The following is a 20,833-nucleotide window of genomic DNA, read 5'->3' as shown; positions in this document are numbered from 1 at the left end:
GCCCTGAATACACTGCCCTGCCATGTGTGCTCCCCAGGTGTAGTCCGATGCATCTGTTGTTATTGTTTGCCTGGCTGTGGGTAAGGTAAAAGGCTGGCCCTTGTTGAGGTGACATGCCTGAGCCCACCATAGAAACTCCTGTTGAAGGCAGGGAATGAGTGGTATTATTGTTTCCAAGCTGTGGCTGTGTTGAGTCCAAACGCTTTTCAGGTACCATTGTAATTTCCTCATATGCAGTTTGGCATACGGTATTAGTATGCAAGATGCCATGAATCCCAAGGCCTGCAGAATTTTTCTTGCAGGGAGTTGGGTCTTTGTTGCCATCATTTTGAAATACTGAGTCAGTTGTCTTTGCTTGTCTGGCGTGAGATAAGCCATCTGGGCCGTTGTATTTAAGCTGGCACCCAGGAATATTATGTCTTGTGAGGGCACTAGTTTTGACTTCTTTTTGTTTACTGTGTACCCTAGGCAACTTAGTAGGTTTTTTACAAACGCCAGATGTTTTAAAAGAATGTCCTTGTTTTCTGCTTGAATAAGGCAGTCGTCCAGGTATGGATATATTTGAATTCCTCTTTGTCTGCAGTATGCAATTACTGGTGCCAGGCATTTTGTGAAGACCCTGGGCGCAGTAGATAAGCCAAAGGGCAGTGCAGAGAATTGGTAATGAGATGAACCTGCTATAAATCGGAGGTATCTTCAGCAATTTTGTCTGATAGGGACATGCAGGTATGCCTCCTTGAGGTCCAACGTTACTAGCCAAGCCTTCTTGCCCAGCATGGGATGAAGTTGCTGTAGTGTTAGCATCTTGAATTTGGGTACTTCCAGGTATGTGTTTAGAACTGAAAGGTCCAGAATGGGTCTCCAGGCTTTGTCCTTTCGGGGAACCAGAAAGAGTCTTGAGTAAAATCCTTGTCCTTGCTCCTGTGTAGGAACCTGTTGAATGGCTCTCATGTCCATGAGTGCAGTAATTTGTCTTTGAGCCTCTGCCCATTGATTTGGTGGCAGGTTTGGCATTCCTTTTATCCTTGGTAAAGTGTGAAAGTGGAACCTGTATCCTTGAGATACAATATTTAGGACCCATTTGTCTTTTGTGATGATGTGCCAGTTGCCTGCAAAAAGTGCAAGTTTTCCTCTCAAGGAAGCTGCCAAGAGGGATTTGCTTGGCAGTCTGAGGGGTAAAGTCATTGTGTTTGTCTTCTGATAGTTTGAGACCTGTCTTCTCCTCCTTTCTGGGTTGTGGCACCCCATTGTCGAGGCTAGTAAGAGCCTTGTGGCTGACCTCTGCCCCTTGGGCGTCTGTATTTGCCCCTCTGTGGTCTGTCTGAAGTTGGAAAGGACCAGTTTTTGGTTGGACAATTTCTGCTGAAACGAAGGGGTTGAACCTGTAAAAAATCCTTGACCGTCTGCATAGATTTTGCCTTATCCTCCATTTTCTTTAAAACCTCTTCTGCTTTTACACCAAATAAAACATCCTGCTGTAAAGGTGCATCCAATAACTTTGCTTTAACATGATCAGGTAAAGTTTGTTCTTTTAATGAAGCATGCCTACACGAATGACAGACCCTGTTACTGCTGCTCTACAAGAAGCTTCCAATGCATCAAATCCACATTGAAAAGTATGTTTTCCCACTTGTTCAGCTGCATGCAACAAATCTTGCATTTCCTTGTAATCAGGCTGCTCTGTATGTGTGATCATTTTTTGTTTTAATTGAGACATCAAATATTGTTGATATTTCAGCATGTGAAACTGGCAATTTAAGGCCCTCACAGCTAGAGTAGCTGAGGTATATACTTTCTTTCCCCATCTGTCTAGTGCCCTAGAATTCCATTCAGGGGGTACAGGATTTTTAGCAATAGAGGCCTTAACCCCATTGGGACCCTGGGAAATGGTTTCTGGGTCAGCAACAGGGCTTTTATATAGGAATTTGTGTGAGTCAGGGAATCTGTAGTATCTGTCTGGTTTGGCTGGTGCAGGAGGTAATGAATCTGGGTTAAGGCTAGATTCTGAATAAACATAATCTACAATGTCTAACACGGGTGGAATAGCAAGGGGTCTGTGCTGGGGTAGTAAAAGGAACTCTCGGAGCCTTTTCTTAGAATCAGAGTAATCCTGGCCTTCCCAGTTGCAATGTTCCCTCATGGTATGTAAAGTTTCCCCAGAAGAGTAGTCTTCTGGGGGAGATGCTGAAGGAATAGACTCTTCAGCATCAGAGTCTTCATAAGGGGGAAAAGAGTATTCCTGTTCCTCAGAAGAATCTGAGGAAATGGAAACCTGGTCAGACGAAGCTTAGTCCTCCTCCTGTCTAGGCCTTTTGTCAGGAGGGGGATGGGATCCCCTGATTAGGGTAATTAAGTCTTCAGCCATTTTAAGCATCTGTTTCTTAGGCATGGGGCCTTGTACTGGAGACTGCTGTACAGGCTTCCTTACTTTTAAAGGAGTTTTCAGCTTTACATAGGATTTAATTGTAAGTGTAGTCGGTCTGAAGACACCTTCAGCAACTGAAGGTGGAATCCCCTTCAGCCATGGAGTTGGAAGGGCCTAAAGATAAAGGCTCTGGAGGCCCAGCAATCTCCGCTTGGGAGTCGGATGCAGCCTGGGGTTCTAAATCAGCGTTCGTCAGGGGCTGCGTAGGCGCCTCACTGAAAACCGGAGACCCGGCGACTGGCCTAGCAGAGGCCTCGGAGTCTGGTTTGGGTCTCGGCTGCCTGTCCTTATCTTTGAGTTTTTTATGCATCCCGGTCGTCGGTTGCTCCGACGGCATGGTATTTTCTACAAAAATAATGTCAGGCGAATTCAAACCGACGTTAAATAGTTCGTTTGTTAAACCTAGCACAAAACCGACAACATGTGACATCGTGGTCTGGGCCTAGGTAAGGAATACAATAAGAATGAAAATCCTTATGAGGTATTTGCTTCCCACAAGAAATGCAATTATTAACTTTTTCCGACAACGGTCTGAGGCAAGAAAAGGTTCCCCAACGGGGTACTTAGCTTTATTGAAGACTTTGGTCTGAAATTTGAATCGAAAATCTCAGGAGTCGGCCGACCAGCACTTGCGAACTGCTTCTGCTTTGGGCAAGAAAGACTGAATAAAATGTCGTCAGATGCACCTTATATACCCCCGGCGCACTGACATCAGGGAAGAAGCGACAGCAACCAACGCCGGACCAAGACTTTGGAACTCTGGCAGACTGCGGGACCGCCTGATGGCAGGATAACCCAAGTGTGATGACTGCAGCAGTGTAACACGAACATCAGGCTTCGAGACTTCGAGGAACGTGGACTTCGACAGTTGAGAAACACCTCCGGCCACAAACAACTGGTCAACCAGCCACAACACATCCTACTCAGAAAGGCTCTTGGTTGACTTCATGGAGAAGGCTGATGGCAATTCTGGCCTTTCTAGGAAAGAAATATACTGACTGCTTGCAAAAGGATCCAATGAAGGGGAATATTTGGTCCTTGCTAATTCAATAGGTGCAGAGCTCGGAGCCAAAGGAGTCTGCACCAAAGAAAAGCTCTCCGCCGAAGATGGCAGCACCGTAGTAGTTGAAGGTGCTTGCACCATAAAGGCAAAGGTCTGCCCTGAAGGGTATGGTGCCATAGTGGAAAATGTCTGCACCGGCAATAAGGATGGTGCCAAGAAGGACTCCAGCGAAGTACATGGTGCTGAAATAGTCTGCGCTGTGGAGTACAGAAGAATCATACTTGGAGCAGAGAGTGACTGTACCAATGGTGTCAAAGGGGACTGAACCTGTATTGGCAGTGCCATTAGGGGTTGCGACAGAACTGCTGGAAAGTACAGTTTTGTACCTACCATAAATGTAGATGTTCGAGGATCCACATTGCTGCAGTCCTAACTATTGGGTAGTCCGCTGTCCAGTCGGCCCGAATACCAGAGTATATGGCTGACGTCGGTCAGGGCGCATTAGACTGACGTCAGTACGTCAGGGTACTAATGCGCATGACCGACGTCATATCCTCAGTCTTTTCTTGCCCCAGATGTCAGAAGACCCTAAAAAGACAAGGCCCAAAATACCTGCACCAAAAATATGTACAATATATACAAAAATTTATACAAAAATATCAGCATATAACCTCACCTACACAACCACCCCTAAACACAGAGGGGAAGGAGGGAGGGTAAATTGGACTGCAGCAATGTGGATCCTCGAACATCTACATTTATGGTAGGTACAAAACTGTACTATGTTCTTCATTCCACATTGCTGCAGTCCTAACTATTGAGCTATTTATGAGCACAATTACGCTATTATTAGGAAGAATCTAAACAATGCGTTTGCCCGCCACTGTGAACTGCACGTAGGCCATTCTTTTAAGTTTAAGATTATTTCACAAACAGACCCAGTCATGAAGGGAGGGTTTCGAGTACCGGACAGCTTGCTCAAATTGACACTGGAAAGGAGTGAACTTAATTGGCAACTTAGATTGGATGCGCCTATGGAACCAGGATTAAACAAAGCCTGTTCCACTGCTTGTATATTAAAACTAAGGAATCTAAGCAGATAATTTTAATTACTAATTATTAGAAACTTATAATTTTCTATTAATTATCATTGTTTATTAATACACTACCTTCTTCCCCCAAACCCCCCCCCTCTCCCCCCTCCCCCATTTACTTTCCTTAAATTGAGCTAGTTTAACGGCTTATAACCCCTGGTGGGGTTAGTTGAACAGGAATTAAAACTAAATTAGAAGAATATTATCGAACTATAATTGTATAGAACTTGCTACAACCTTTCAATGTGCATAACTAACGCGTTATTTTCCCTTAGGGGTTTATTACTTATTTATATTTTTTTGGGGGGTTTGGCGTTGGTTTGGTTTTTATAATACTAAACAGAGCAAATGGGACATTGGAACTGTACAGTGGAACCCTCATGAGACGTACTTGCATTTCTTTGCAGCTTCTAGTAACCAGCATGTTGATTTTTACAAATGCAGGATGGATATGGAGAGACTCGTATATCATCGCAAGGCCACACTAGAGTTGTCAGTGACTTAGATTGGTCGTGGTATGAACCAGACTTGCTGGTAACTAGTTCAATCGATACACACATTTCCATTTGGGACATCACGGACACCCGCAAACCAACCGTCTCCCTCTCTGCTGTAGCTGGTGCCTCTTAGGTGAAACGGAACAAGAAGAACATGAGCTGCTATTAAATATTAAATATTTAATATTAAATATTAAATATTTTTAAAAAGGAAACACAGGGGTATTGTGCAGGAAGAAGTAGACTTGCCTGATAGTAAAAAACAATAAATAATAATAACTAAGACAATAGAGTACTTTTTGTGGGATTAGGTAAATTAACAACAGTTTAAGGTACAAGGTTGATGTAGTTTGAAAAAATTAAACAAGGTGAGAGTGTGCGTATTAGTTACTATTGTTCAGGAGCACACCATCTATTTATTTATTTATTAGCTACTACTCACTTCGGGAATTATGAGTAATTCCGCTTTAAATTAGGCTACACTTAGAAAGCGAATTAAGTTGCTACTCTGATTGGTTCATTTTAAGAAAAAGTATTTAAAACTGAACTGAGTTTTAAGTAAGTTGTCTGAGGAAGTTCGGGTAAAACCCGAACGAAAAGCGCTTTACGTTACTGTGGCTTCTTTTGCTTTTTTGTTTTAAACTGTTTTAAATGAAACCAGTGAATGGAATGACGTTGGTTCGTTTTATGTATTAAACGAGTGGAAGCATTTCTTTTGGTCCGTTTGGTATTTATCTTCAGCAAAGGTGGATTAGTGTCGTAGTGAGCTGAAATAGCTGAAGCATGGATTTTAATAGAGGAGAAGGAAAGTCCTTTATGCAACATCTCAGTTAAATACTGCAGAATGTGAGGCATATGAGGCTGAGCTGTGTCTTGGCCTTTAGCTTGGTTCCAAGCACAAAACCTTTTCCATTTGTCCGAGTAAGCCTTCCTGGTGCTTGGCCTCCTGGCCTCTAGAATAACATCCAGTACTGCTTGTGAAAGAGGGGCTGGTGGGATGTTTAATTGATTTGCCATGCAGCCCGGTTTAAGGTTTTGATCTGGCTGTGTAGAATCTGCTTGTCTTGCTGCGTGAGTAAATGAGGAATTTGAGGCAATATCCATGGTGGGTTGTGAGCCTTATTCTTCAATAGCGGGTACCAGTGCTGGCGTGGCCAGTCTGGGGCTATGAGAATCAGTCGAGGTTTCTCTTTTTTGACCTTCAAAAGAACCTTTGTGAGAAGAGGTAATGGGAGGAAAGGCATATGCTGTCAGGTTTTTCCAACTGAAGGAGAGAGCGTCCACTTTCCAAGCTTGATGGTGGAATGTCCTTGTACAAAATTTTGTCAGCTGGTAGTTTTGAGGACTGGCAAACAGGTCTATATTTGGTAGACCCCATCTGTGAGTTATCATTGTAAATATTTGTGGGTCTAGCTTCCACTCGTGGGGATCTTTGATGTTTCTGCTTAGGTCGTCTGCCAATGTGTTTTTCTGTCCTGGCAGGAATTGAACATGTAACTGGACTTGGTAGGCCAGAGCTGTGTTCCATAAGATTATTGCTTGCCTGCAAAGAGGGTAGGAATGTGTGCCCCCTTGTTTGTTTATGTACCACATTACTGTGGTGTTGTCCGTCTTTATTGCAAGTTGTCCTGGCTGTAGTAGATCCTTGAAGGCTGTCAGAGCTTTCTGTACAGCTAGCATCTCTTTTTGGTTTATGTACAGTTTTCTTTGTTCTGCAGTCCATAGGCCTTGAATGTATTGCCCTGCCATGTGTGCCCCCCAAGCATAGTCTGAAGCATCTGTTGTGATAGTTTGCCTGGGAGGGGGCAAGATGAAAGGCTGACCCTTGTTGAGGTGACATGCCTGTGCCCACCATAGAAATTCCTGTTGAAGGTAGGGAATGAGAGATATCACTGTGTCCAAGCTGTGGCTGTGTTGAGACCATACGCTTTTTAGGTACCACTGTAATTTCCTCATATGCAGTTTTGCAAATGGTATTATCAGAATGCAAGATGCCATGAAGCCCAAAGCCTGCAGAATTTTTCTTGCAGTTACTTGGGTCTTTGTTGCCATTGTCTTGAAATACTGAGTCAGTTGTAATTGCTTGTCTGGTGTAAGATAAGCCTTCTGGGCCGTTCTGTCCAAGCTGGCACCCAGGAATGTCATTTTTTGTGAGGGTACTAGTTTTGACTTCTTTTCGTTTACTGTGTACCCCAGACAATTTAGTAGATGCTTCACAAAAGCCAGATGTTGTAAGAGAATGTCCTTTATTTCTGCTTGGATGAGGCAGACATCCAGATATGGATATATTTGAATTCCTCTTTGTCTGCAGGACGCAATTACTGGTGCCAGGCATTTTGTGAATACTCTGGGCGCAGTAGATAAGCCAAAGGGCAGTGCAGAGAATTGATAATGGGTTGAACCTGCAATGAAACGGAGGCATCTTCTGCAACTTTGTCTGATAGGGACATGCAGGTATGCCTCCTTGAGGTCCAACGTTACCAGCCATGCTTCCTTGCCCAACATGGGAAGTAGCAGCTGTAGTGTTAGCATCTTGAATTTGGGAACTTGTAAGTAGGTGTTTAGAATAGAAAGGTCCAGAATTGGTCTCCAAGCATTTTCTTTCCTGGGTACTAGGAAGAGTCTTGAGTAAAATCCTTGGCCTTGCTCTTGAGTTGGTACCCTTTGAATGGCTCTCTGAGAGCTGTAATTTGTTTTTGAGCCTCTGCCCTTTGATTTTGTGGCAGGTTTGGTATTCCTCTTTTTATTGGCAATGTGTGAAAGTGGAATCTGTATCCTCGTAAATTTATGTCTAGGACCCATTTGTCCTTTGTGATCATGTGCCAGTTGTCTGCAAATAGTGCTAGCTTTCCCCCCAAGGGGGCTGACAAAAGAGCTTTGTTTGGCCAGCTGAAGTGCAAGTCATTGAGTTTGCCTTCTGGTAGGTTGAGACCTGTCTTCTCCTCCCTTCTGGGTTGGAGTGCCCCATTGGCGAGGCTTATACTGAGCTTGTGGTTGTCCTCTGCCCCTTGGGCGTCTGTATTTACCCCTCTGAAGCCTGTCAGTGGCTGGAAAGGACCAATTTTTTGTTGGCCAGTTTCTGCTGAAGCGAGGGGGTTGTACTTGTAGAAAATCTTTGACTGTCTGCATTGATTTCTCCCTATCTTCCATTTTCTTTAAAACTTCGTCTGCTTTAACACCAAAAAGAACATCCTGCAGTAAGGGAGCATCTAATAGTTTTGCTTTAACATGATCAGGCAGACTTTGTTCTTTTAACCAAGCATGCCTACATATAACTGATCCAGTGACAGCTGCTCTGCAGGAGGTCAAACCCACATTGTAAGGTATGTTTGCCCACCTGCTCGGTGGCGTGCAACATATCCTGTACTTCTTTAATTTCAGATTGTTGAGGTAAGGTGGTTATCTTTTGTTTTAACTGAGAGATCACAAATTGCTGATACTTAAGCATATGAAATTGACAGTTTAGTGCTCTCATAGCTAAAGTGGCTGAGGTGTAAACCTTTTTCCCCCATCTGTCTAGTGCTCTTGAATCCCTTTCAGAAGGTACTGGATTTTTAGCCATGGAAGCCTTAGCCCCCTTGGGACCCTGGGAGATAGTCTCTGGGTCAGCTACTGGGCTTTTGTAAAGGAATTTGTGGGAATCAGGTACTCTGTAGTATCTGTCAGGCTTGGCCGGGGCAGGAGGTATAGAGTCAGGGTTGAAATGTGATTCTAAGTAGACATCATCCACAATGTCCAAAACAGAAGGGATGGCTAGAGGTCTGTGTTGGGGGAGTAAAAGAAACTCTCTCAGCCTTTTCTTGGAATCAGACTAATCCTGACCTTCCCAGTGAAAATGTTCCCTCATAGTGTGTAAAGTTTCCCCAAAAGAGTAATCTTCTGGAGGGGAAGCTGAGGGAATAGATTCCTCAGCATCAGAATCTTCATAAGGAGAGAAGGAATAGTCTTGGTCCCCAGAGGAATCCGAAGAAATAGACGGTTGTTCAGAGGAAATAGATTCTTCCTCTTGTCTAGGCCTTTTGTCAGGAGGAGGCTGTGAACCCCTGATAAGAGAAATCAAATCTTCTGCCATTTTGAACATCTGTTTCTTAGGCATAGGGCCTTGAACAGTTGACTGAAGTGAAGCCTTTTTCGATTTAGAAGGAGTCTTCGACTTGGAAAACGTTTTGACTGAAAGAGTCGTCGGTCTGAAAACACCTTCAGAAACCGATGGCGTTTCAGAAGTACCGACGTCCTTGGAAGGTAAATCGTCAGTAGGGCCTGAAATAAAAGGCTGTGTCGGCCTAGTACATTCCGACAAAATGTCTGTAGCGGTCTCGGGTTCCAGAACTGCAGTAGTCAGAGGCTGCGTCGGAGCCTCACTGATAATCGGAGAACCGGAGACCGGATCAACCGAGGCCTCGGAATCGGGCTTAGGCCTGGGCTGTCGGTCCTTGTCCCTGCGTTTTTTGTGCACGCCGGTAGTTCCGACGGCATGTTATAGTTAAATTTTCTACCAAAAAAGTGTTGTGCGAAATCAAATCGTCTTTTAATAGTACGTTTATTAAATCTAGCGCAAAAATGACAAGAAGTGACGTCGTGATCAGGGCCTAGGCAAGGTATGCAATAAGAATGAAAATCCTTATGAGGTATTTGCTTCCCACAAGAAATACAATTGTTAACTTTTTCTGACATCGGACTGAGGCAAGAAAAGTTTCCCCAACGGGGTACTTAGCTTTATAGAAGACTTCAGTCTGAAATTCGAATTCGAAAATCTCAGGAGTCGGCCGACCGGCACTTGCGAACTGCTTCTGCTTCGGGCACCGCGTGGCAAGAAAGACTGAAGAAAATGGCGTTGGTTGCAATATATGTACCCCTGGCGCACTGACGTCAGGGATGAGGCGACAGCAACCGACGTCGGACCAAGACTTTGGAAATCCGGCTGACTGCGGGACCGCCTGACGACAGGATAACCCAAGTGTGATGACTGCAGCAGGGTAACACGATGAACATCTATAGTTATCCAACATCTACCAATCCCAGTGGGTGCAAGTTAATTGAGAGTTTATTGTAGTTTGTAATTAATTTACTATAATTTTTTTTTTTTTTTATTCAACAAATTTTAAACTGTTAAAGAAAGAGAACTGACTAGTCTGTTGGGTCATACAACCGGTTTTCTTTTGGTATTTTACTGCAATGCCATTTGACTAACAGCTCAGATGAAATTCCAAACAAACTTAAGCACTTAACTGCTGGTCTTTATTATTACTGATTTTTATTTTTTCTGCAAGTGTATACAACTATTTTAATATTTACAATTTTACATTTTTCTCCCATTGTACAAAAATATTAAACATTTTACTACACGGACAAATATGACAAACTGTTTCAAATATTCCCAAGCTCAAATTTACCCTTCTATTGTACACGATAATCTCTTTGAAAATGTCAAAAACAAATCGAGCAATTCTTTAAAGAAATAACGGAGAACTCTTTCTACACAATAATAAACGTGTTGTATTTTATCATTAAGTTTTAGACTGACAAAATAAAAAAAAGCTAAATTTTTCCTTAAGTGCACTTTAAAAAAAAAAAAATCATTACCTGCGCTCACTACATGCATCACAATTGCATGCTACTTCTGACGTTTGTAGAGTGTTGAGGTTTGAAGAGGGTACTGTCTGTGCTCCAGTTGTTAGGATGCCTCCTGTCGTTGTGTCCTGCTGTGAACTACTATTGCCAAGTGGCATGTGCACTAAAAATTCTTGATTCTGCCAGAAAACAAAATAAATCCATCCCAGTTAGTAAAATACAGATAAATGCCCTGAATTGCCAATGCTGTTATTTTACTAGCAATAAAGTACTATGCATCACATTTTTAGAAGCAATAAAATACTAACACTGGACTCAAATAATTACAAAGTTTTTAACAAATGAAACTTCAGGAAAATACATCTATGCATGTGCCCCAGTAAATCACACTATGCCACAGAGTGTCACAAAGGATTACACAAAGTATCCACACAATGACTAATCTGTTTGGCAGTATACAAAAGCCATCTCAAACATGGGTTGAGAAAGTGAATTTTGCAAGTTAACTAGTAAATGGAAACTACCAAAAAGCAATGCACTTGTGTGACTTCTCAGAAAACTGTCAAAGTGAAGAATAACCGAGAAAGACAATAGATGGCTTGAAAATTAAAACCTTTAGAAAATGAAATTTGTTAATACTTCATACATCCAAGTGCTATCACAGAACAGCAGCAACTTTCTTTTTTTCCTGTGCAAATGTATACTTGCCACACCAACTCTTGTCATCCATGCTACAGAATGACACCCGCAGTATCAAACAAATTACACAAACAAAGCTGTTAACAAAAATGTAAGCACTACAGCACATTTATCTTACTTAACATTAAATGGGTAAGAATCGTATACTATTTTCACTTAAAACCTGCAACAGTACATGCAAACATGTTTTGGTGAGGTAGAAATTAAGCCACAAATACAACTTGAAAAGAAATATGGAGAAAGTGCAAACTTCACAGAGGCATGTATCCAAGGTTAGTATCAAAATTCACACTCGAAGGTTTCCGCCTCACTACTTTAATCACTGAGCCACTGTACTAACAGGTCGAAAAGTTAGACAAGGGAAACTATCTGTACCCATGGCAGTGTAAAATGTCACCTATTTGTACTTTACCAAGACAGACAACTTTATACCACACCAAGTTAATATTACCTTATAAAGAATGTGCATCACAGGTTCATAGGTATGTAGTAGGCAAATGGCCCTGGAGCCTATACAAGCCCAGCCCAAGAAATTCCCTGGCATCATGCTGCTCGCTATTGGTTCCCAGTGCCCTTGTCAAGCAAGGCCACTGAGGTGAGCCCCCGGGTGACTGCCACCCGCAGTTAGTTTTCCATGCCCCTGTCAAGCAGGCCATTGAAGTGATCCCCGGGGTGAACTTCCTATTGCCCATCCACTCGTCTAGATTTCTCTTGAAAAGGGGCAGTGAAGTGATCTGCTTCACGTGACTGGGGAGTTTGTTCCAGAGTATGGTAAGTCGCTGGGTTAGGAGAACCTGTCCCTCCAACATGTTCTGATTATGGTGGTGATGAGGTTTAGGTCCCTGGAGCGTTTGGTGTGGAGGGACTGGGATTTCTTTAGGTGTAGCAGGTCTAGCAGCTCCAAGTCAGACATGGCTTTGAATGTCAAGCAGAGATCGCTTCTAAGTAGGTGATATGAGACAAAGTATAGCTGGAGTTTTTTGAATCTATCAATGCAAGGCATATGTCTAAGGCCTAATATCCTCTTAGTTAGGTATTTCTGTGGCCTTTCCAGTTGTTGCAGGTGTCTAGTGAGGTACATATCAAATGGGGCACTATATTCAATAACAGGTCTAATGAGGGACGAGTAAAGAGGGACTATGACCTCTTTCTTTCTGTATGAGAAAACTTTTGTGATAAGATGTGCTACAAAGAAGGACTTTCTAACCACAGTGGCAATGTGGTTATCAAAAGAGAGGTTGCTGTCTCTAGCTGTGTCCCCGGGTCTCTCATCACTCCTTCGATGTTTAGTGGACTACCGCCTATGTGGTGGTTCACGGGCACCGAATTTTTCCCAAAGGGAATGACAATGCACTTTTTGGCATTGAGCTTGAGGCCATTGTTCTTGCACCAGTCATTGGTTTCAGTGAGGTCTTGTTGTAGGATGTCTTCGTCTGCAGGAGAATCTATAATTGTTTTCAATTTGCAGTCATCTGCGAACTTGTCAGCCCGAGTCCCTTTGTGTTGGCTTGGACTTCAGAGCAGTAGATGCCAAATAGGAGAGGACCCAGGACCAGGACCAATCCCTGTGGAATGTCTCTTGTAACTGGTTGGTAGTCAGAATTAGATTCCTCTACTTTTACAGTGTGGGTTCTATCAGTGAGCCAGCTGGCCACCCATCTTATGACATAAGGGTTTATGCCCAGTTTGGTGAGTCTGATTCCTGAGGGAGGTATGGTGTTGAAGGCCTTGGCAAGATCTAGGTAAGCTGTGCGCACTACCTTGCCCTCATCCACAGCTCTGGTGACAGACTGGAAGAAGTCTATCAGGTTAAGCAGGCATGATCTGCCTTTTACAAACTCAAACTGGGTGGGTTCCAGAGTTTGTGGATTCCCAATGTCCCTGTTGATAAGGTCCATGAGGATGCACTCCATGGCCTTACATATCAGACTCATCAGGCTAATGGGTCAATAGTTTCCAGGATCTGTAGTCGCTCCCCCTTTGTGGAGTGGGATGACCACAGTAGTGCACCACTCTGCAGGAACAAAGCCTGAAATGAGGCTGTGATTGAACATGGTACTCAGGTGTGGTGCCAGTTCATTTTGTAGTTCATGTAGGACACAGTCCGGGATATTGTCAGGTCCCATGGAAGCTGTATTCTTGGCTTTGGACCGTGTGTTTTTTACCCGTGTAACCATGATGACAGGAACTTGGCATTCATCAGGTATTGAAGATGGGCCCTTTGGGGGGTGAAAGGGGGAGGGAGTAAAGTTCGCACTGAACCTGTCAGCCAATATGTTGGCAATATCAGCTGGTTCTGTATATGTATTGCCATTATGCTACAACTCAGAGCAGATCTGACACTTGCCATGTAGACTCCTGACATAGCTGTAGAATGCCTTGTGGTTGTATTTAGAATCGGCAGCAAATATAGGCTAAGCTGTTTAATTTTACTTTATGCCTTAACTACAGAATGGAGTAATTAACTACATGGAAACACATTACACATTTGTACTCCAAACACGGAAAGTAGTTTCTTACTACTGACACTAGTCTTTGAATTTCATTCAAAACAAGGTCCATCTTTACTGGAACAGGCCTAAGCAGGCTGAATACATTTTCTGGTAAAAGAAACTAAGTCTCTGTAGAAATATCAAGGAATCCCCCCAACCCCATCACAAGTGACTACAGGTCAAATACATTTTGCTGAAGCTAAACATGCTTGCATAACCAAAGCAAGGCAGCCTTGTGACATCACTAAGTAAGAGATAATGGGAATGGTATACAAAGTCTAGACGAGCACATTTCAAGGAGAAATTCCAAGATGCAATCTTACCCTGACCCAGAAAAAGAGGTGTTACTCCACTTAAGAATCGAGTCTAAATTTACACTTCTATCCACTACTCCATTCCTCCAACACCACTTGCATTGTCCATTTCTCATCCCACCCACATAAACCTCATTATTACATCAAACCGCCCCACCACTTTCTTATACACCCTCTACAACCTTCTCCTCTCAACCTCTCAAACTCAAACTCACACAATGTCCGCATAACCTACAGTCTTCACCCATCAGTACACCTTACATGCAGCAATAAATAAAGCATGCAACTATACCACTCATCATCCAATATTCCAAAGTCATGGCTCTCTCTGATCACATAAGGCCCCTCTCCCCAGTTTTCCAACCCATTAAACATTAGCATGGATTGCCAACTACTGCTCCCCATAGTCCATAATCTATTTAATGTAACTTATATCCATTTCTTCAAGTACTCTTGTATAAATACAACCACTCCAAGTTATAAACCAATCAAAACTTAAAATTAAAAGCAAGTGGCTATTTCTATCACAGCTCTCCCACCCTACACTACAACCAAACCCTAAACCAATAAATATATCCACAGAACAAGTAATCCTTTAAGAAATACCCCACCACCCCTTTCTTTAACTCAAACACCCTCAGTCTAACGTTCATAAACATTAATGCCAGAGGTATCTAACATGAGAGATTCACATGCTTTCATACTGCATCATACCCTTACACTATAATCACTGAAACACTGTTAAAACCGGAAATCAAAGACACCAAAATCCTTCCACCAGGCTCCAATATCCTAAGAGTAGACTATAAAAACAAAAACAAACAAAAAAAAGGCAGAAAGTATATAATATCCAAACATCACGCATTTAACAATGCAGAAATTCTTCTCTTTACTGAAACTCAGTCTACATTAGCATCTATGGATATCCTACCAGGAAATAATATTTCTACAACAGGGGCATTCTCCTGGGCATCTTGCTCTATATCACAAGAAACCCTCATTCTCAATCATCTAAATATTGACTGAACCCAAATTATATCCAACACCCCCACTACCACCCTTCAATCTCTTCGGATTTTCCCATCTTATTAATGCCCCAACCAGACAACTCTAATGATACCGTCTCCATCCTTCGCTATATACATTCAACAAAACCCACAAATATCTCAGATACAGCAACCTATCAGATAATCTCCCTAGCTATGCAATCTGGTTCTCAAATTATATAGTTAAACAGCAACTCTACAAATCTGTATGCAACATATTCGACTTTCATGGAGACAACTTTGCCTCATCAAGACAACTGTCACTTTCTGAACACTTCCTCTAGATGAAGCCATTCTTGAATTTAACAAATCATTCACCAATATACGAGATGTACATGATCTTCTCGGGAAAGAGTTGAGCATAATCCTGCACCACGGTTATTCCAGTCTACCAGACACCTAATGAAAATGAGAATGAGGTAAGGCATGGAAATCCTGGCACACAGTTAACCCCTCCTCCCCAATTTGCTAAAATATATGCAACTAAGACCAAACATACCATAAGGCAATATAAAAATAACTACGGTAATCTACAAATAGTACATCAAAATAATCCAAATCACTTTTGGATATCTATCCAAAACCCTATCAACCCAGATCAATATCCACAACCCAATCCCTCCCCATAACAGCAATCCGCTACTACAGCAACCAACTTCAAAAACTACTTCTTGAAAGATGTATCCTCAATAATTAAGGACAACCCCACCACCAGTTCACAGCCACTTAGTACCAAAGCAGTACAAGTAACTTCTCACTTAAACCTCTCTCTTCCAACATTATCACAAAGTATCTATCAAAACTGAAAACCATACGTCTGGCTGCCGACAATCTTACATCTGAATATCTCAAAACTACACAAAAAGCTTACTGCCCCCATATCAATACCCAGATTTATAGCTATGTGCTACACTAATAACCAATGGGGCCTTTTCAAGCCTAGCCATGCATCCAATATCTCTGACAAGTTCTGGTACCCTGGGTAAGTATAAGCAGGGGCTTGGAGATAAAACATTTACAAACAGGGACCTGGGAGACTAACCACTTACAGGCTGCCTTTGTACATTAGGTGCCAAGCCAGGGATGAATTTCTTGTTTTCCATCCAACTGTCCAAGTTACACCTGAACTGGATTAGGGAGGAACTCTGTTTCACATGGATAGGGAGCTGTCCCAGAGAAGGGGCCAAAACTGTCACTCCAACAGGTCCTAATTATATCACAAGCAAGATTGAAGTCTTTAGAGCAGGTAATTCTGAAGCTGTTTGTTTTGCAGATATGCAGGAGGTCCATCAGGGTTGGATCTGACAATGCCTTGTATGCCAAGCACTGATCTCCCTCAACAGCCTGTAGGAAATAGAATACAGGGATATGGCTTTGAGGAGGCCTGTACAGGGTATGTTACTTGTGCCCTGTATTCTTTTAGTGAGGAACCTCCGTGGATGTTCCAGTTATTGGAAGCGCCTGGTTAAGTGCATACCAAAGGGGTGGCATACAACTGGAACGCCCACAGAGGTTCCTCACTAAAAAAAACCAGGGCATAAATAGCGCATCCTATGCAGACTGCCTCATATCAGAATGTTATGTCCCCTCCATCTGGAAAAACAGCATATATAATTTAAAATAAAGGTGGACCCTCCACAGAATACACTAACTTTAGACCAATAACAATTTTGTCCACATTATCCAAAATCCTTGAAAATGTATACATACCTAGTTGCTTAACTATCCAATTACACAATAATCTACTCTTCCCTGCTTAACATGATTTCCCACCTAATCATAGTACAACTACTGTCCTAATTCATTTTGCAGAAACCATTAATAAAAATAAACTCAGGCAATCTGCTCTCTTTCCTTTTCTGAGACTTGTCAAATGTGTTTGATGACAGTTCCATGAATAACGGTTACAAAACCTTTCCTTCTTGGGGCTCTCCTTCGCTATATCTCCTGATTTCAAATTTACTTATCCAGCCAATGTCTAGCAGTAAAGTGGCAACAAGAATACTTCCTCCATTCCTACCAGTCACTGTAGGAGTACCACAGGAATCCATACTAGGACTGCTTCTGTTTAATGTATTTATTAATAAGGTGAATACAGTTGCCAAGCATGCTGCAATCATTAAATATGCAGATTACTCCATGCTCATCTGTAGAGCCCCCAATAAAACTACTACAAGAACAAACTCCAGACATCATACAGCATGAACATAAAGAAGTCTATCACAGATAGATGAAACAGAATAGTTGTGTAAAATCTTACCATAACCACAGATGTCCTTTTCTATATGCTGCAGTATTCATAACATATGGGAGTTCGCCTTCGGCCAACTCATACATCCAGCCAGTATACAAAAAACTACATGCTACCACTAGCTATGTGCGACGCCACACACCCACTCTCGTACATCAGTCATAAAGGCATGTTGGGTATAAAGCAGACACCAACCTCAAAACTGAATGCTGCCAAGCACCAGCCTGAGCCTAGGTGAAAAACATGTCACCAGAAAAAACAGGCAAGCATCAGGGGAAGGCAAGGGGAGGTTAGCAATACTGTAGCATATAGAAGAGAAGGACATCTACGGTTATGGTAAGATTTTACACAACTATTCTATGTCCTTCTATTCATATGCTGCAGTATTCATCACATATGGTCGAACGCCAAAGCTCATACTTGGGAAAGCTGGGGAGGAAGAGCAGCAGAAGCTTTTTCTACAAAGCCATGTAGAACAGCCCTAGCAAAAGCAGCCCTGGTTTGGAGATGACATCTAGTTTATAATGTTTGGTGAAGGTAAAAACAGAGAACCAGGCAGCTGCCTCTCCAGGACAGAGCAAGTGTCCAAGCCTTTAAAGAAGGCCCCAGAAGAGGAAACTGCTCTACTGGAGTGTGCTCTCTCTGGAGAAAGGCTCTTACAGTTGACTGAGTAACCGAAAGATAGCTTGAGAAATCCAAGAAGAAATAGTTTTCTTGGAAACCGGCTGACCCAGGACCCTTGGGGGTAGGACACAAACAGGCATTCAGATTTTCGGTTAGGTTTGGTTTTATCCAGGTAGCATGTGAGTTGGCTGTGCACATCCAAAGAGTGCAGGATTTTCACACTTTTAGATTGAGGGGAAGCAAAAGAGGTGGGAAAATTGATAAGACTGATTAAGGGATAACTCACTGACCACCTTGAGCATAAAATAAAGGTTGGTAACACAAGGAACCCTGTCACTGTGGGAAAAGTACAGTTGTGTACACTTACCATAAATAAAGATGTTTGAGTGTATTCACTGTTGCAGTCATTACATTTGGGTTATCTGCCTGCAGGTAGCCCTCAGCCAGCCTGAATATCAAAGTCTTGGATTCCTGCGTCAGATGCTGTCTCTTCTTTCATGACGTCAGGTCATCTGGGATATAAAACATGCAGCCGACGCCATTACATCAAATTTTCTTGCCCCAGATGTCAGGTGCCCCCATAATGGAAAGCAATTATATGTTAGATTACACCTCCCAACAAAAAACAAAAAACAGAAAGCTGAAATACATTAAACAAGAAAAGTACAGCCAAGAGAAGTCAGGGGGCTGGAGGGAGGGTAACCAGGACTGTAACAGTGAATACACTCGAACATCTACATTTATGGTAAGTGTACATATCTGTACTATGTTCTTCGTGTTTCACTGCTGCAGTCATTACCTTTGGATTGATTTCCAAAGCTAAGGAAGGAAGGGAGGAGGATGTTATAGAGAGCAGTAGGACCAGCTATTAAGCCATGCAAAACTGCAGTGGCAAAACCAGCTCAGGATTTAGAAAAAATAGGCATGTGGTAATGCTTGGTGAAGGTGTGCAGAGAGCTCCAGGTAGCAGCTTCTAGGATGTCCCTGGTAGGGACACCTCTGAGAAAGGCTGGAGAGGTAGATGCAGCCCTGGTGGAATGTGGTCTTATCCACTGTGAGGTCGGTTTTCCATGGTGCTTACAGCAGAAATGAATGCAATGGGCTATCCACTTAGAAATAGTTTGCTTTGAAATGGCCTTCCCCTCTGTCCCTGCAGCAAAGCCAACTAGCAGCTGTTCAGATTTTCTGAGAGGCTTAGTCCTGTCCAAATAAAATCTAAGTTGTCTGTGCACGCCTAAAGAGTTCAGTATTCGTTCTCATAGGTTCATAGGTTTATACTAGGCTATCTGCCCTAAGGCATTTATAAGCCTAGCCCAAATTTTTGTGGCTTACGCCACCCCTTATATAAAAAAATACTGTGCCCATTAGTTTGTTGTGCCTCTGTCCAGCAGTGACACAGAGATGATTCCCGGGGTAAACCTACGATCTCCCATCCACAGGTCTAGATTTCTCTTGAACAGAGTTCTCCTTTGTTTTGTGGATTTGGGAAAAAAGCAGGCACATGAATGGACTGATTAAGGCCCACACTAGACACTACCTTGGGCATAAAGGAAGGATTGGTCCTGAGGGACACCCTGTCTGCATGGAAGATGATGAACGGCTCCACTGCCATGAGGGCCTGTAATTCAGATACTCTTCTTGCTGAAGTGATAGCTAGAAGGAAGACTGTTTTCCAAGAAAGGAATTTCAACTCTGCAGTTGCAGCTGGCTCAAAAGGAGGTAGAGTGAGCTTTTCCAATACAAAGTTAAGGTCCCAGGCTGGAGTAGGGGCTCTCCTGGAGGTCTTAAATTTTTGGCCCCTCTGAGGAATTGCTTTAGCAGGGGGTGAGAGAATAGGGGTGGTTCAGTATTATAATGTGCTGAAATGTCAGAGGCATGAATTTTAATTGTCAAGAAGGAAAGGTCCTTGTGGAGCATCTCTGTTAAGTACTGAAGAATATGTGGTAAGCTGGGCACCGTTGTTATGCCCATCCCCTGAGTCTGGCTGCAGGAAAAGTATCTTTTTCCACTTTTCAGCATAGGATTTTCTAGTACTCGGCCTCCTTGCCTCCAAAATGACTTCTAGCACCTGCTTACTGAGGGATGCTATTGGAGAGCTCAAGGAATTAGCCAGGCTGCAAGGTTCAGGGTTTGAAGTGGAGGGTGCAGAATCTGGCCCTCCTGCTGGGACAGCAGGGAAGGGGGTCTGAGGCAGGTGCCATGGTTCCAGCAGTGACATACTGTGCAACAGGGGGTACCAGTGCTGGCGTGGCCAGTCTGGGGAAATCAGTATTGTCCTTGGTTTGTCCTGTTTGATGTTTAGCAAAACGTTCGAGAGGAGAGGCAGAGGGGGAAAGGCATAAACTGAGAGGCTTTCCCAGGTGAAGGACAGGGCATCCACTTTCCAAGCTTGACTGTGGGAAGTCCTTGCACAGAATTTGTCCAATTGGTAGTTCGGAAGGGAGGCAAACAGGTCTATCTCTGGATTCCCCCCCATTTGTTTTTCAAAAGGTTGAATATCTTTGGTTCCAGTTTCCACTCGTGAGGGTCCAAGAGACTTCTGCTTAGGTAGTCTGCCAGTGAATTTAGCTTGCCTGGTAGGAATTGAGCTTGTAGGTGCACTTGGTAGCTCAAGGCTGTGTTCCACAGAGCCATGGCTAGTCTGCAGAGAGGGTATGAGTGGGTTTCCTCCTGCTTGTTTATGTACCACATAACAGTGGTGTTGTCTGTGTTTACCAATAATTGTCCTGGAAGAATGTGGTCCTTGAAGGCTGTAAGGGAATTCTGTACAGCTAACATTTCTTTTTGACTGATATGCAGGTGCATTTGACTCGGGTT

At 43.0% G+C, this 20,833-nt stretch overlaps 1 protein-coding gene across 2 annotated transcripts in view; it reads right to left on the bottom strand.

The window, feature by feature from the left end:
* The window catches only part of FAM193A (family with sequence similarity 193 member A), a 2,395,037-nt gene that overhangs the window by 1,981,675 nt on the left and 392,529 nt on the right, over positions 1–20,833 (bottom strand). For both annotated transcript variants that reach the window (XM_044062897.1, XM_044062898.1), the window contains one exon: positions 10,603–10,769. In XM_044062897.1, coding sequence (XP_043918832.1) covers positions 10,603–10,769 — 167 coding nt within the window. The remainder of the gene's footprint in view (positions 1–10,602; positions 10,770–20,833) is intronic.

This window comes from Protopterus annectens, chromosome 2.part1 (genome assembly GCF_019279795.1).
Source record: "Protopterus annectens isolate FY-2018-M chromosome 2.part1, PAN1.0, whole genome shotgun sequence".
Taxonomy (NCBI): Eukaryota; Metazoa; Chordata; order Ceratodontiformes; family Protopteridae; genus Protopterus; species Protopterus annectens.
Note: the sequence above shows the minus strand (reverse complement) of the source record. Positions and strands in the feature narration are given on the sequence as shown.